The sequence below is a fragment of the Populus nigra genome, chromosome 15 (genome assembly GCF_951802175.1).
Source record: "Populus nigra chromosome 15, ddPopNigr1.1, whole genome shotgun sequence".
Classification (NCBI taxonomy): domain Eukaryota; kingdom Viridiplantae; phylum Streptophyta; class Magnoliopsida; order Malpighiales; family Salicaceae; genus Populus; species Populus nigra.
In genome coordinates, this window is record NC_084866.1 from 2950421 (window position 1) to 2962420 (window position 12000).

Sequence of the window (12000 nt, forward strand, 5' to 3'; positions counted from 1 at the left end):
TAGAGATAAACCAAGATTTAAGACAAGATGAATAAGGAAGTGGATATTGAATACACCTAACTCAATAATTTAGGGAAAAATCAAGTGATGGAAAGGAAATAAAGAGAAAAAACTCAAGACATTAAAAGGAAAAAAGAGAAGGACCAGAAAACTTTGTCTGGTTAACATTTGGAGTTCATATTATTATTGGGCAAGATATTATGAACTAAATTGTAAATGTTTAAGTAAAGATTAACAAAGTATACGTGAAATTCTTAAATTTTGAATTAGGGAGGTGAAATTGCGAAAATGTTATGTTCTTGTAATGGAATAAGATATAATGACTCTAAATAAGACATAATTAAAGAAGAAAAATTAGGTGTTATGGGGAAAGTAGAGCTGACCATTTAATGGGGAGGATGAGAATTTTTGAAACCATAGTAGATGTTTGTTAGTAATGTGTATTTAGTATGTGTAACATGTATTGATGAGGATTGAAATGGATTTAATTATGTTGTTTAATTGTAATTGAATTTTCAATGTAATTTGAAAAAGAAAGTAAGAAATTGATGAAATAAGTAATTTATTATTATATGTTTGTTAGTTGAAATAAATAATTTATGGTTAGTTATAAGGATGATTAATTGAATGATTATTTGGTTATTTATATTGAAAAAGAAATATTTGAAAGTGTTGATAATGAGAAGATTTTATAATGTTTTAAACATATGAAATCTCGAGGTAGCAATTGTGAATTAAATAAAAAAAAGAATTTCATGAAGCTTTTTTTATAATATATGTAAACTTTTTAATGAAGCATATGATTTTTGAATTTTTTAAATCTTGATTAATTTAGTTATGCACTTATATTATTTTGAATTTTGTTGTCATCCTGCTCCATGTCCACCAATCTAAATTAATTTTACATTAGGATAAAAAAAACTAAGAAAAAATTAAAATTAATTTTTAGTTTAAAACTAAACTATGATGATTAGTTGTTTTTTAGGGTTTTTCTTTTAGTTTTGTTTGATTATATAATCTTTATGGGTTTTTACAGTTTTTTTTTTTTAATGTTTTGGGTTTTTATTTAAATTTCTGAATCGATAATTATTTCAAAATCAATTTTAAGATGATGGATATGTGTTTGGCGTACCGTGGATATGATTTTTGTGCTTTTCTAGTGCTAAATGACATGGTAAGTGTATTTGAACAATGATTAGTGACAGGAAGATGTTTGGTTTCAACGATAGAGAAAAAATTGAGCAAGTTTTATGAATTATTGACATTAGTTTTCTAAATTTTTGGTTAAGTAGTTTTAAGCTTCTTTTTAGTTTTTGAATTTTGATCATATGGGTTTAAATAATTATTCTTTTAAAGTTTTACATTATGTTTTTGAGCTTTGAATTTTATTTAATGTTTGGATTAGTTGATTAATTAATTTTAAGCAGTCCAAACACTAATATTAATAAAAAATAAAATTTTCCATGCTATGTTTGCATTATTAGATTAAATCATGTTAGTGATTGATTTAACAATTTACTAATAACTCATTAACTTTTAATCTAAAGATGGATAATTAATTTGTATTAATTTAAGGACTTTATAGTTTTTTAAGATATGTCTTTAAATTCTTAAACCAAAATCATAGAATCATCTGATAAATTAATAAATAAAAAATAAAGATACTTAGACATGGAATTAGCCTATGATTAAACAACTATACAGTCAACCATATACCAAAAAAAAAAAAAAGTTATATGATATAGTTAGAATCATAGTTTTTAGACCCGGCCTGGTCTAAGGCCCGAGTTCCGGGTTTTAACTGGATAGCCCAGGTCAATTTTTTTTGAAATCAAAATGACATCGTTTTAGTAAAAAAAAAAACAAAAATCAACGGGTTGCAACTGAGTTTTTATTCGGGTCTTACCGGGTCAACCAGGTCACACCAGATTTTTTTTTCTTCTATTTTTTCTTCAATTTAGCCCGATTCTAGCCCCAAATCAGCTGGGTTCTGGATTGGTTTGCTAAGCCGGGCCGGGTTTCAAAACTATAATTAGAATCATGCCTTTGCCATTCGAAAAAAGAAAAAAGAAAAACAATACTCTAAAACACAATCATTACACATTTGAATTTTTATAATCAATTAAAGTATTTCATGTATTGAAATCATTAAATTATACCTTTTCTTTGCTTTTTCTTTCTTTCATTACACTCGTTGCTGTTAATTTTGATGTATTTTTTAAAAAATACAATAATAAATAAGCTACAACCACTTTAGTCAAGAGGAAAACCAAGAAAATAGTAATAACAAGAAAAATAAATAAATAAATAAATAAATTGAGTGGGAGAAGAAAATAAATTTGGCCGTTGGGTTTTCAAAAATACCAAGCCGAGGAAGTCCATGAAATGGACGGCTAGGATTCCAACGTGGAAAAAACAGAACAGTCCAAGACATTCAAAAAGTTGCTCGACGCTTAACATCCATAGGGTTTGAATAAACTCCAAAGTCCGCCCCTTTAATTTTGAAATGAATAAGAAGAAGAAAGCTCTCTCTCGACCGTTTCGATCTCTCTCTCTCTAGAAACGCATTTGCAGATCTCTCTCTCTAAAATCTCTCTGGACTTCTTCACTTGGATCTGCAAATGCGCACCGTTTTAATCACTTTATCGTTTCTCTCGTCTTTTGATTTCTCTTCTTTTCTGTCATTGAAGCTCAGTTTGGTAAGTCCTTGAAGCTCTTTTTCTTTGAAGTTTTAAATTTTAAGGTCTCTAATTTATTTTTATCTTTGAATAAATTAAATTACTTTTCTCATAAGATTTGTGCCATTTTGATCCTTTTTTTTTTTTTTTATAAATTCGAATGGTTAGTGGTCGAAAAAGATTGAAAATCTGTCTCGTCGATCATGTTTTAGGGTTACTAATTAAGTATTAGTAAATTAATTTTACTGATTGTAGAATTGAATTTCAGTTTCATTCGAGTTTGGAGGTTTTGAAGGAAGCTGAATGATTTAGAAATTCGAAATTTTTTCACTTTAATTATGAATTGGGTTTGGGACTTAACAAGTTAATTAATTTCACTAATTGTATAATTAAATTCTTAATCTTTTTTTTTTAATTTGAAACCCCACTGTACTTCAATTCAAGTCAACTGCACTGAAATACAAAGCCCTACTTGGTGATTTCAGGAAGTGAAGATTTTTATTTAGAGGTTATTCTGATCTGGGTTTCCTTTTCTTTTTGTGTTTACGTGTTAGTTCGTGAGATTGGGGGAAATTGGAACGGATTGGTAGGGGGGTTTATAATGAATTGTGGTCGAGTGGGAATTGGGCTGTGCAGCAGCTTCTTTATTTGTATATCAAACAACAATGGAAAGTAGTGACAGGTTAATTTCTGCTCCTTTGGATGGGCTTGTTAGCGACAGGATCCCGAGACCACCCAAGCTTCTTCACGGGTAATTTTTCAGAAGCCATTCTAATGTTTTGTGTGATTGAGAGACTGAACTGGCTGTTAAATATGTTGGATTCTGAATGGTGTTATGCTATTCTCTTGCAGGAGGACTAGTGGCCCTGCAAGGCGTTCCACGAAGGGGCAATGGAAAGCTGAAGAGGTAGTAATTCTTCTGTGTACTCGAAGTAGAAGAGTTATTTTATGATGTGGAGATGTTTAAAAGGAATTTGTTTTGCATTTTTTTTTGGTCTAATGATTAGATTAGTTTACAGGGCAACCTTTCCCATTTTGATTTTCACTGCTTTTTCACTCCTGAAATGACATCTCATGGTGATGCTTAGGTTTATTGTTTTCTTGTACCCATCACGTTTAAGTTTCTTTTCATTAATTTCTGTTTTAGCTTCATTATTATAATTAACACTTCCCCAATTCTTAGCTCATATCTGGTTATATATAGTGATGAACAAGTGTTATATGTGTTTAGGATGAGATTCTGCGCAAGGCTGTTCAGCGTTTCAAAGGAAAGAACTGGAAAAAAATTGGTACAGTTGTGAACTTAATAAGTTTAATTCAGTTCTTTTCCTTGTTTCGAGTTTCTCATTTCATTATCTTTTCCTATAGAAGTTGCTAAACTTGATGACTTTAATTCTAGCTTTTATTTTGATATCAACAATTATTACTGTTAATTCACCCCTAGGGGGTGGTGTTTAAAGGGATTATACTTGCCTTTAATAGGCTGAGAACGAATACAACATTTTAATGATAAGAAGCTGAGGATGGTCATCAAACTGTCAACTTTTAGTTTTGATAATGGATCACTAGAAAACATGATTTAAAAGGACGTTGTCATCCAACTATAGTTTCTCTACAGAATTTAGTTTTGGATTTTGGAAACTGTTGTAGAAAATTTTAACTTAAACTTAAACTTACTTTTAATTTTATGCTTTTCCATTAAATGCAGTCTTTCTGCTTGGAGGTTTTACCGTTTTAGAATTCCTGAATCGACTAAGCTTCATTCTTAAACTTGTCTGCATTCCTTGCATGAAAATCGCCTCTTTTTGCCCTTTCTTGAGCCAAATCCTTAAGTGAAACACTTAAAAATCGCATCCTTCTGTATAATTTTTACCTTTAGCCAAGTACTTTTGGTTTATATTTTACGATTTTTCAAACCTTTTATTCAAATACAGTGACCACCCTTCCTCATCAGTGCTTTCCTGAAGGTCTATAATGTAGATGCCTAAACCATCTTTCACGATATTCCATCAATTTTACTATAGTTGGTACTATGGTTTCCTATATCAAGATGTCTATTTGTTACCTTTTGTGCATCACCACTTCCATCCTAATACTTCCATTTCAGCAATGCTCATTTTATAGACTTGTTTTCATTCTCTTTTTACAGTCTTTTTAGGTCTTTGTTGCAACAATATAAAACCATCTTAGCCAATTTACTTTTAGTTGGTACTGCATGCTCTTCCTTATTTGTATATGGGATACATAGCAAATATTTTCTAATTTGAAACATTGGAATTTATGTAGCTGAGTGTTTCAAGGACAGAACTGATGTACAATGTCTACATAGGTGGCAGAAGGTCTTGAATCCTGAACTTGTTAAAGGTCCTTGGTCGAAGGAGGTATACCATATGGTTGTTTCTGTCTATGACAATTCCTGCTTTGCTTCCATTTTTTTCTTGCTAATTTGTACCTTAAAGATAAATATTCTTGATAATTTATATGCCTGTTTCATTTGTGAAATGTAAATAGGAGGATGAAATAATAATTGAATTGGTAAACAAATATGGGCCAAAGAAGTGGTCCACAATTGCACAGCATTTACCTGGACGTATTGGAAAGCAGTGCCGGGAAAGGTAAGAGTATTCTTCTGCCCATTGCAAGAGTTGCAATTATTTTCTCTCTCATATATAATTATGTTTTATGGTTTAAATTTGTCCTTTATTTTTCTTCATTTGCACTGATGTATACATAATTTAGGTGGCATAATCATCTTAATCCTGCAATAAACAAAGAGGCGTGGACTCAGCAAGAGGAGGTGGCCTTGATTCGTGCACATCAAATTTATGGGAATAGATGGGCAGAGCTGACAAAGTTTTTGCCTGGAAGGTTTGTGCATTCCTTATTTGAAGAGACTCCCAATTTTGTATTTTAACTTTATCAGGAGGTGTTTTTGCTCTTTGCTTACTTACATGCTTGAATTAACACAAGGTTCTACGTTATCTCCTTTGAGCCTTGTCATTTCCATCTTCTTGCTAGCTGTTTAGTTCCCATCTCTACTTCTGTTATTTAAAAGTTCAGCAGTAGTGTTAAAAGTGACCTTTAATAAATGTGAATTTGATTTATTTTGTGTCGTGAACAGGACAGACAATGCCATAAAAAATCACTGGAACAGTTCTGTAAAGAAGAAACTGGACTCTTATGTGGCATCAGGTCTGTTAGAACAGTTCCAATCCTCTCCTCTTGCTGGACATCAAACTCTATCCTTGCCCTCATCTTCCTCAAGGCTGCACAGTTCTGGAGATGATAATGCTCAGAGAGGTGGTTCAGAAGTAGAAGATATATCAGAATGCAGTCAAGAATCAACTATGGTTGGTTGCTCACAGTCTGCGGGTGACCAGGGTATTGCAGTTTTTCATACAAGAGAAGAATTTCAGTTTGCTGAAGAATCTGGTCCCAGAAAGGAGCAAAGCTCCAGTCCAGCATCTTGTTCAGAACAATATTACATCCCTGAAATGCCTTGTGAATTGGGCGGCTCTTCCAACTTTCTTCAGCAAAGTTTCTCCCATAACACTTTGACTTCTACAAACAGTGATTATCAATTTGAATTACAGGAGCTACCTAACATATCCGCCCTAGAACTAAGGCAGGAATCATCAGGTTTGCCAACTCATTGCATAACTGCTAATGAAAGCCATGAACTGGTGAATGATCCATTTCAAACTTCCATTGGCCTGGGCGCTCCTACTTCCATGGGAAATATTGCTGCAAGTTCTGCACAATCAGGCCAGATATTTGTATCTGATGATGAATGTTGCCGGATTCTATTCTCAGAGGCAGCAAATTGTGAAATTTTTTCCTCTGGAAATATTACAAAAGACTCAAATGTGGCTGACTTAGGAGGTGACATGGATTCATCACTTCCTCAATCACCAAACATCCAGATATCTGAAACAGAGAGAAGTACTTCACAGTCATTTTGTCCTCCAAGGTCTGCTATATTGGGAACTTCATGCCGCCAATCTTTTCTTCCCGGTTCTTCACTACATTCTGCTGATGATAACAAACCTGTGTATGGTAGGGAACCCAATCCGTTAATGGCCCAATCATTTGGAACTCTCGAACAACAGTTTATTACAAGCATACATGATAGCTTTATCTATACCATTGATGCCATCAACTCCTCATGTGACAATGGTACTGATAACACAGAGCTGCAAGAGAAACCATATCTGAAGGAACCATCAAAGTTAGTGCCCGTGAATACTTTTCCTTCAGTCTCAGATACCATATCATCTTGTGCTGCAGATGAGAAACCAAATGTGAATGCAGAACAGGAGGCAGGAGGTCTTTGCTATGAACCTCCTCGTTTCCCAAGCTTGGATATGCCGTTTCTCAGTTGTGATCTCGTACAATCTGGCAGTGATATGCAACAAGAGTATAGTCCTCTTGGTATTCGCCAACTGATGATGTCTTCCATGAACTGCATCACTCCCTTTAGGTTATGGGATTCACCATCTCGGGATGGTAGCCCTGATGCTGTTCTGAAAAGTGCTGCCAAGACTTTCACAGGCACACCATCCATTCTGAAGAAACGAAACCGGGATTTATTGTCACCCTTGTCAGACAGAAGAGTTGACAAAAAGCTTGAGATTGACATGGCATCCAATTTGAGCAAAGATTTTTCATGTTTGGATGTTATGTTTGACGAGAGTGAGACTCACAACAGATCATCTCTGCTGCCCCCACCGTCCAATCAGGAAAAGAACCATGAATCCTCAGGTGAAGATAAAGAAAATCTGGACCCTGCTCTTGAAGGCGCAGGTGAATTTTGCGGTAATACCAAGGATAATGTAAAGCAAGGGACAGGTGATAGTGATGCGAGGTCCAAGGTTCATTCCGTTGCTAGTGTGAGTTATTATTATTATTTTCTGCCTGTAGTCATCTCTCTAGTTACGTTTCTTTCTTTTCTTGTCTTTTCCTTTTTTTAGTTACTGTGCGTGGGAGGGGTTGGTTCTTTCCACTAGCATATTCCATAGTACTATATTCCTTATTCATAGTTGGTTTGATTCTGCTTGTGCATCATCTAAAATTTTGTACTATTTGATTTGTAAAGAAAAGGAAAGAAAGAAAAACAAAATTTGCTTGTCAGTATATATGTGTTTTTCTTGTATTTTCATTACCAATTATAATTTCCCCTCGCTTCTATCTTAGTGTCTTTTTCTTTACCTCCCTCCTTTTGATAGGTGCAACAGTCTTCTGGAGTCCTATCTGAAGAAAACACCAATCATCTGTTATTTTCTCCTGATCAACTTGGTTTTAAAGCAGACAGAGCATTTGGTCCAAGTGCTCGAACTCCCAGGAATTTGTACCGTAAAATTTTGGGCACTTTATCAGAGCAAGCCAGTGGTTCAGAATCCTCATTTGGAAATCCATGCATGATCTTTAGCCCTACTAGTTGTAAGAAGAACCATGAAAATCATATAATTGAAAGCACATCAGTTCAATCTATTCCTTCATCAGCACCATCAGAGAATATGCCTGATAATTCTGGGAACAATGCTGGAACTGGAAATTTTGGCATGTAAGTTTACCCGTGTTTCTTTTATGATCCTAGTCACCACGCTGTTTAGTGGTTGAGTAAAGCTGCTGCCATGTCAAATATTCCTGTCTCATTTTAATTTTATGGGAGCTGCTGGTTATTTATGTTCGGGTTGGAACTTGGGATTTCCTGATATTTTCTAGCTTCATCTGTGATGAGATAGATATACATGACTTCTTGTTTTGGCATTACCATGATGCTTATTAGATGCTTGGTTGATGGTGTTCATTTCTAGATTTGGTGATACTCCTTTCAAAAGGAGTATCGAATCCCCTTCGGCGTGGAAGTCACCTTGGTTCATTAATTCTTTTGTGCCAGGCCCAAGGATTGATACAGAAATATCCATCGAGGTAGATAACTTCTTTTGATAAGCTAATTATCAGATATGTTTTGAGATTTTTCTTTAACTATCTGGAATTTCTTTCCAGGATATTGGGTATTTCATGAGTCCTGGGGACAGAAGCTATGATGCCATTGCACTAATGAAGCAATTAAGTGAGCACACTGCATCTGCATATGCCGATGCCTTGGAGGTTTTGGGTAAAGACACTCCCGAGTCAATGTTAAAAGAAAGGAGGCGCTCCAATGATCAAAATGGTGACCAAGAGAATCGCTCCCATTTGGCTTCAAATGTTTTGGTATGTCTGATTGCGCAGAACTTTAACAGAACGTTTTTTTTATTTGTTGACATCCATATTTCTGGCCTTTGGTTTACCCTTTTGTTTCTTTGTTTTGAGGAAAGTTCCTCAGGTATACTCATAGTTGCCAAAATCCATCCAAGCATATTCTATCACTTTCTTTTGTCTTGTGAATATTAAGATGCCAGCTAAAAAGACTATTTGGAACACTTGCAGACAGAATGCCGGACCCTTGACTTTAGTGAATGTGAAACACCTGGGAAGCTAACAGAAAATGGGAAATCTTCAAGTGCCATAAGCTTTTCAAGTCCCTCCGCTTATCTGTTGAAGGGTTGCAGATAGTAGTGGTACCTGGCCAATGCCTTCCGCTGTCACTATTTGTAGTTTATATTATACATATATGTATACTTGCTGCCATTTTTTCGTCTTCCTATTGTTCGGTGCTGGATTCCTTTTCAATTAAATGATAGAAGATTTTCTCTGTATTCTAGCCGACTTCTGTATTTCCTTCCACATGTTTGCTATCTGTTCATATTTCAGCAGACTTTTTCTGCACGCTTATCGGTGGATGGAGGGCAAGACTTGCAGTTCATTGGATGAATTCGGGCCTGGTTAGCCCTGATGGGCTTGGTTGTGGCATCATAGGTTTGCTATCTGTTCATATTTCAGCAGACTATTTCTGCACGCTTATCGGTGGACAGAGGGCAAGACTTGCAGTTCATTGGATGAATTCGGGCCTGGTGGGCTTGGTTGTGGCAACATAGGTTGCCTGGGATGAGATTTTTTTTTTTGAGAGAGAGCAAGTGATTAAGAGGACAAAAGCATGGTGTGGAAATATTAATTAATTACATGCAGGATACATGGTAACAGATGATAATTTCCTGCTATCCTTGTATGTTTTTTTTATAAATCGTTTAGGGTTTTGGAAGAGCATTTGCATCTATATAGAGAGAAGAAAAGATAGAAGGCATTTTGAAAGCTATATTGCTGCCGTCCACTGATAGATCGGTCAGATTTTTGGAATTGCGATGACGTTCTCTATAATCTGACAGGAGGGGTAATTACTATAATCTCTGTTTGATAGTAAAGACTGGCATAACTTTTCTTGAACCTTGGGTCAGTTATTGTTGCCACCTTGTTTCTTCTCCGTCCATTGTTGAATTCCCATGAAATTAGGATAAGAAGGTTCACTTAGGCATGTTCTTCCTTTGGATCAATGGAGATTGAAAACAAACACTGTTGTTCTTCTTGAATAGTAGATCATCATTTTCTAGATTGGTTTGGTTCTATGTTGATCTTGGATAATTTAATTGTTGGATTAAGTTGATTTTTAGATATATTGTTTATAATATGATGGTTTATAATAGATTGTCGTTTCCAGATCAATTTGGGTTGTATGCTAATCTTGAGTAATTTAATTGTTGAATTAAATTGATTTTTTGGATATATTGTGCATAATATGATGATTTATAGTAAATCATCATCATTTTCTAGTCAGTTTAGTTGCATTTTGATCTTGAGTAATTTAATCGTTGGATTAAGTTGATTTTTTGATATATCATGTGCAATTTAATGGTTTGTAGTTTCAATATTTGGTTTCATCTGAATTTAAATTTACAGAGAGTTATGGTAGTTTGAATATAGTGTTCACAAACTCACTTTTTTACCATTCCAACTCACTAAGACATTATTGATTATTGTTTCAACTTGGCACCATAGCATTTGAGTACTATTACTCCAATTGTGAATTTTATAGTTTATTTAGAAAGAATTTTCTCTAAATCATCCCTACGGTCCTAGTCATCATGATCACTCGTAAAACCGCACCATCAACACAAAAACCATAACCAATATCATTAACAAGATCTATAAATCACCACAAAATACCGACACTAACACCAAAAACACCACCACCACGACCAAAACTAAAACCAACTTCTCATTCGAAACATGTGTTGAAAGAGTTAAGGTTACTATTTCTAATGCTCGGTTTTTTCTAGAATACATTCCTCATTAATAGATTAGAACTTGTCTTAAGGTTTCTGAGGAGATCTTGACAAAGAAATCAAAACAATGAAGTCATTGCATGGTAAGCTTTTTCCTAGATTTAAAATGTCATATCATGTTGTTAATTCTATTATAAACAGAGTATGAAAAAACTATGGCTTTAAGAATGTGATGATAATGACTATTGATTTTATGATCTTCCTATTCTAAACAGAGATTGAGCTACAAATGGCATTTGAAAAAGGTCCCTGGATGTTTGGGGGCAAAGCCATCATTCTTCAGCAATGACAATGACACCTCTACTATGTCTTCAACAAGAATAGGATTTCAAAGATCCTGGTTTGGATTCGCCTTCATCGTTTGCCATTCCTATTATGGTCTAGGAAGGAGTTGAGCTTGATTGCTAATATGGTTGGTAGACCACTTTCATGTAATGAGCAAACTTATGGATGCACACATCTAGAATACGTGCAAGTTTATGTGGAGCTTGATATGTCACTCCTTTTTATCCATTAGTTTGAGATTAAGAGTCCACTTTTGGATGGGTCGATTTTAGTTGAGGTTGAATATGAATAGAAGACAAAATGGTGTAAAAAGTACAAGCTATTTGGACACTTTTATCATATTTCGGTTGATAAGTCATAACAGTAAGGGAAAAACAGTTGCTGAGTCTTTGCCATCTAAATCACTACCACACCAAAATGATGGTTGTGCTTTTTTTGTATCAACGGTTCCAGTCGTGTCTACCTTGACAACTTTTAAGGGGAAAACAATCATGTTAACCATTTCTACTTTAGGAACCGGTCGAAAGGTGGATATATCCCAGTTTCTAGTTAACTGGTTCAGTCCTAAGCTGAATGATGGTTTGGTTTTGACTGGTAATAAATCTTTAGGCTTCATCTTTGGCCTAATCAACACTAAATGATGACGGCTGTGAAGCCTAAAGATTTATTACCAGTCAAAACCAAACCAACACCTAGGACTAAATCGGTAAACTAGTTCTTGATATTTCTCCACTTTTGGACCAATTTGTGGAGTATAAATGGTTGATATGGTTGTTTTCTCATCAAAATTTATTAAGAAAGGTGCGATTGCA

At 34.6% G+C, this 12000-nt stretch overlaps 1 protein-coding gene across 2 annotated transcripts; it reads left to right on the top strand.

Annotated features, from left to right (window-relative positions):
• Positions 1–2472: 2472 nt before the first annotated feature.
• LOC133674367 (transcription factor MYB3R-1-like) lies at positions 2473–9382 on the top strand. Of its 2 annotated transcripts, none has more exons than XM_062095430.1 (12): positions 2473–2699; positions 3233–3429; positions 3531–3585; positions 3910–3967; positions 4965–5059; positions 5190–5293; positions 5418–5546; positions 5800–7567; positions 7913–8241; positions 8495–8609; positions 8688–8897; positions 9114–9382. In XM_062095430.1, exons 2-12 carry the CDS (start codon positions 3344–3346, stop codon positions 9237–9239), a joined length of 3075 nt encoding a protein of 1024 aa, XP_061951414.1. In that variant the 5' UTR covers positions 2473–2699; positions 3233–3343; the 3' UTR covers positions 9240–9382. The 2 variants fall into 2 exon arrangements, with proteins under 2 accessions (XP_061951414.1, XP_061951413.1); XM_062095429.1 differs by having other exon boundaries at positions 2474–2699; positions 7904–8241.
• The last annotated feature ends 2618 nt before the right edge of the window (positions 9383–12000 follow it).

What these genes read in the sequence shown, in the direction of transcription:
- LOC133674367 (XM_062095429.1), top strand. Translation starts at nt 3,344, where the DNA reads ATGGAAAGTAGTGACAGGTTAATTTCTGCTCCTTTGGATGGGCTTGTT. An exon ending in GGCAATGGAAAGCTGAAGAG is followed by an intron (nt 3,586 to 3,909) that starts GTAGTAATTCTT and finishes ATATGTGTTTAG; the next exon opens with GATGAGATTCTGCGCAAGGC. An exon ending in AAGGTCCTTGGTCGAAGGAG is followed by an intron (nt 5,060 to 5,189) that starts GTATACCATATG and finishes AAATGTAAATAG; the next exon opens with GAGGATGAAATAATAATTGA.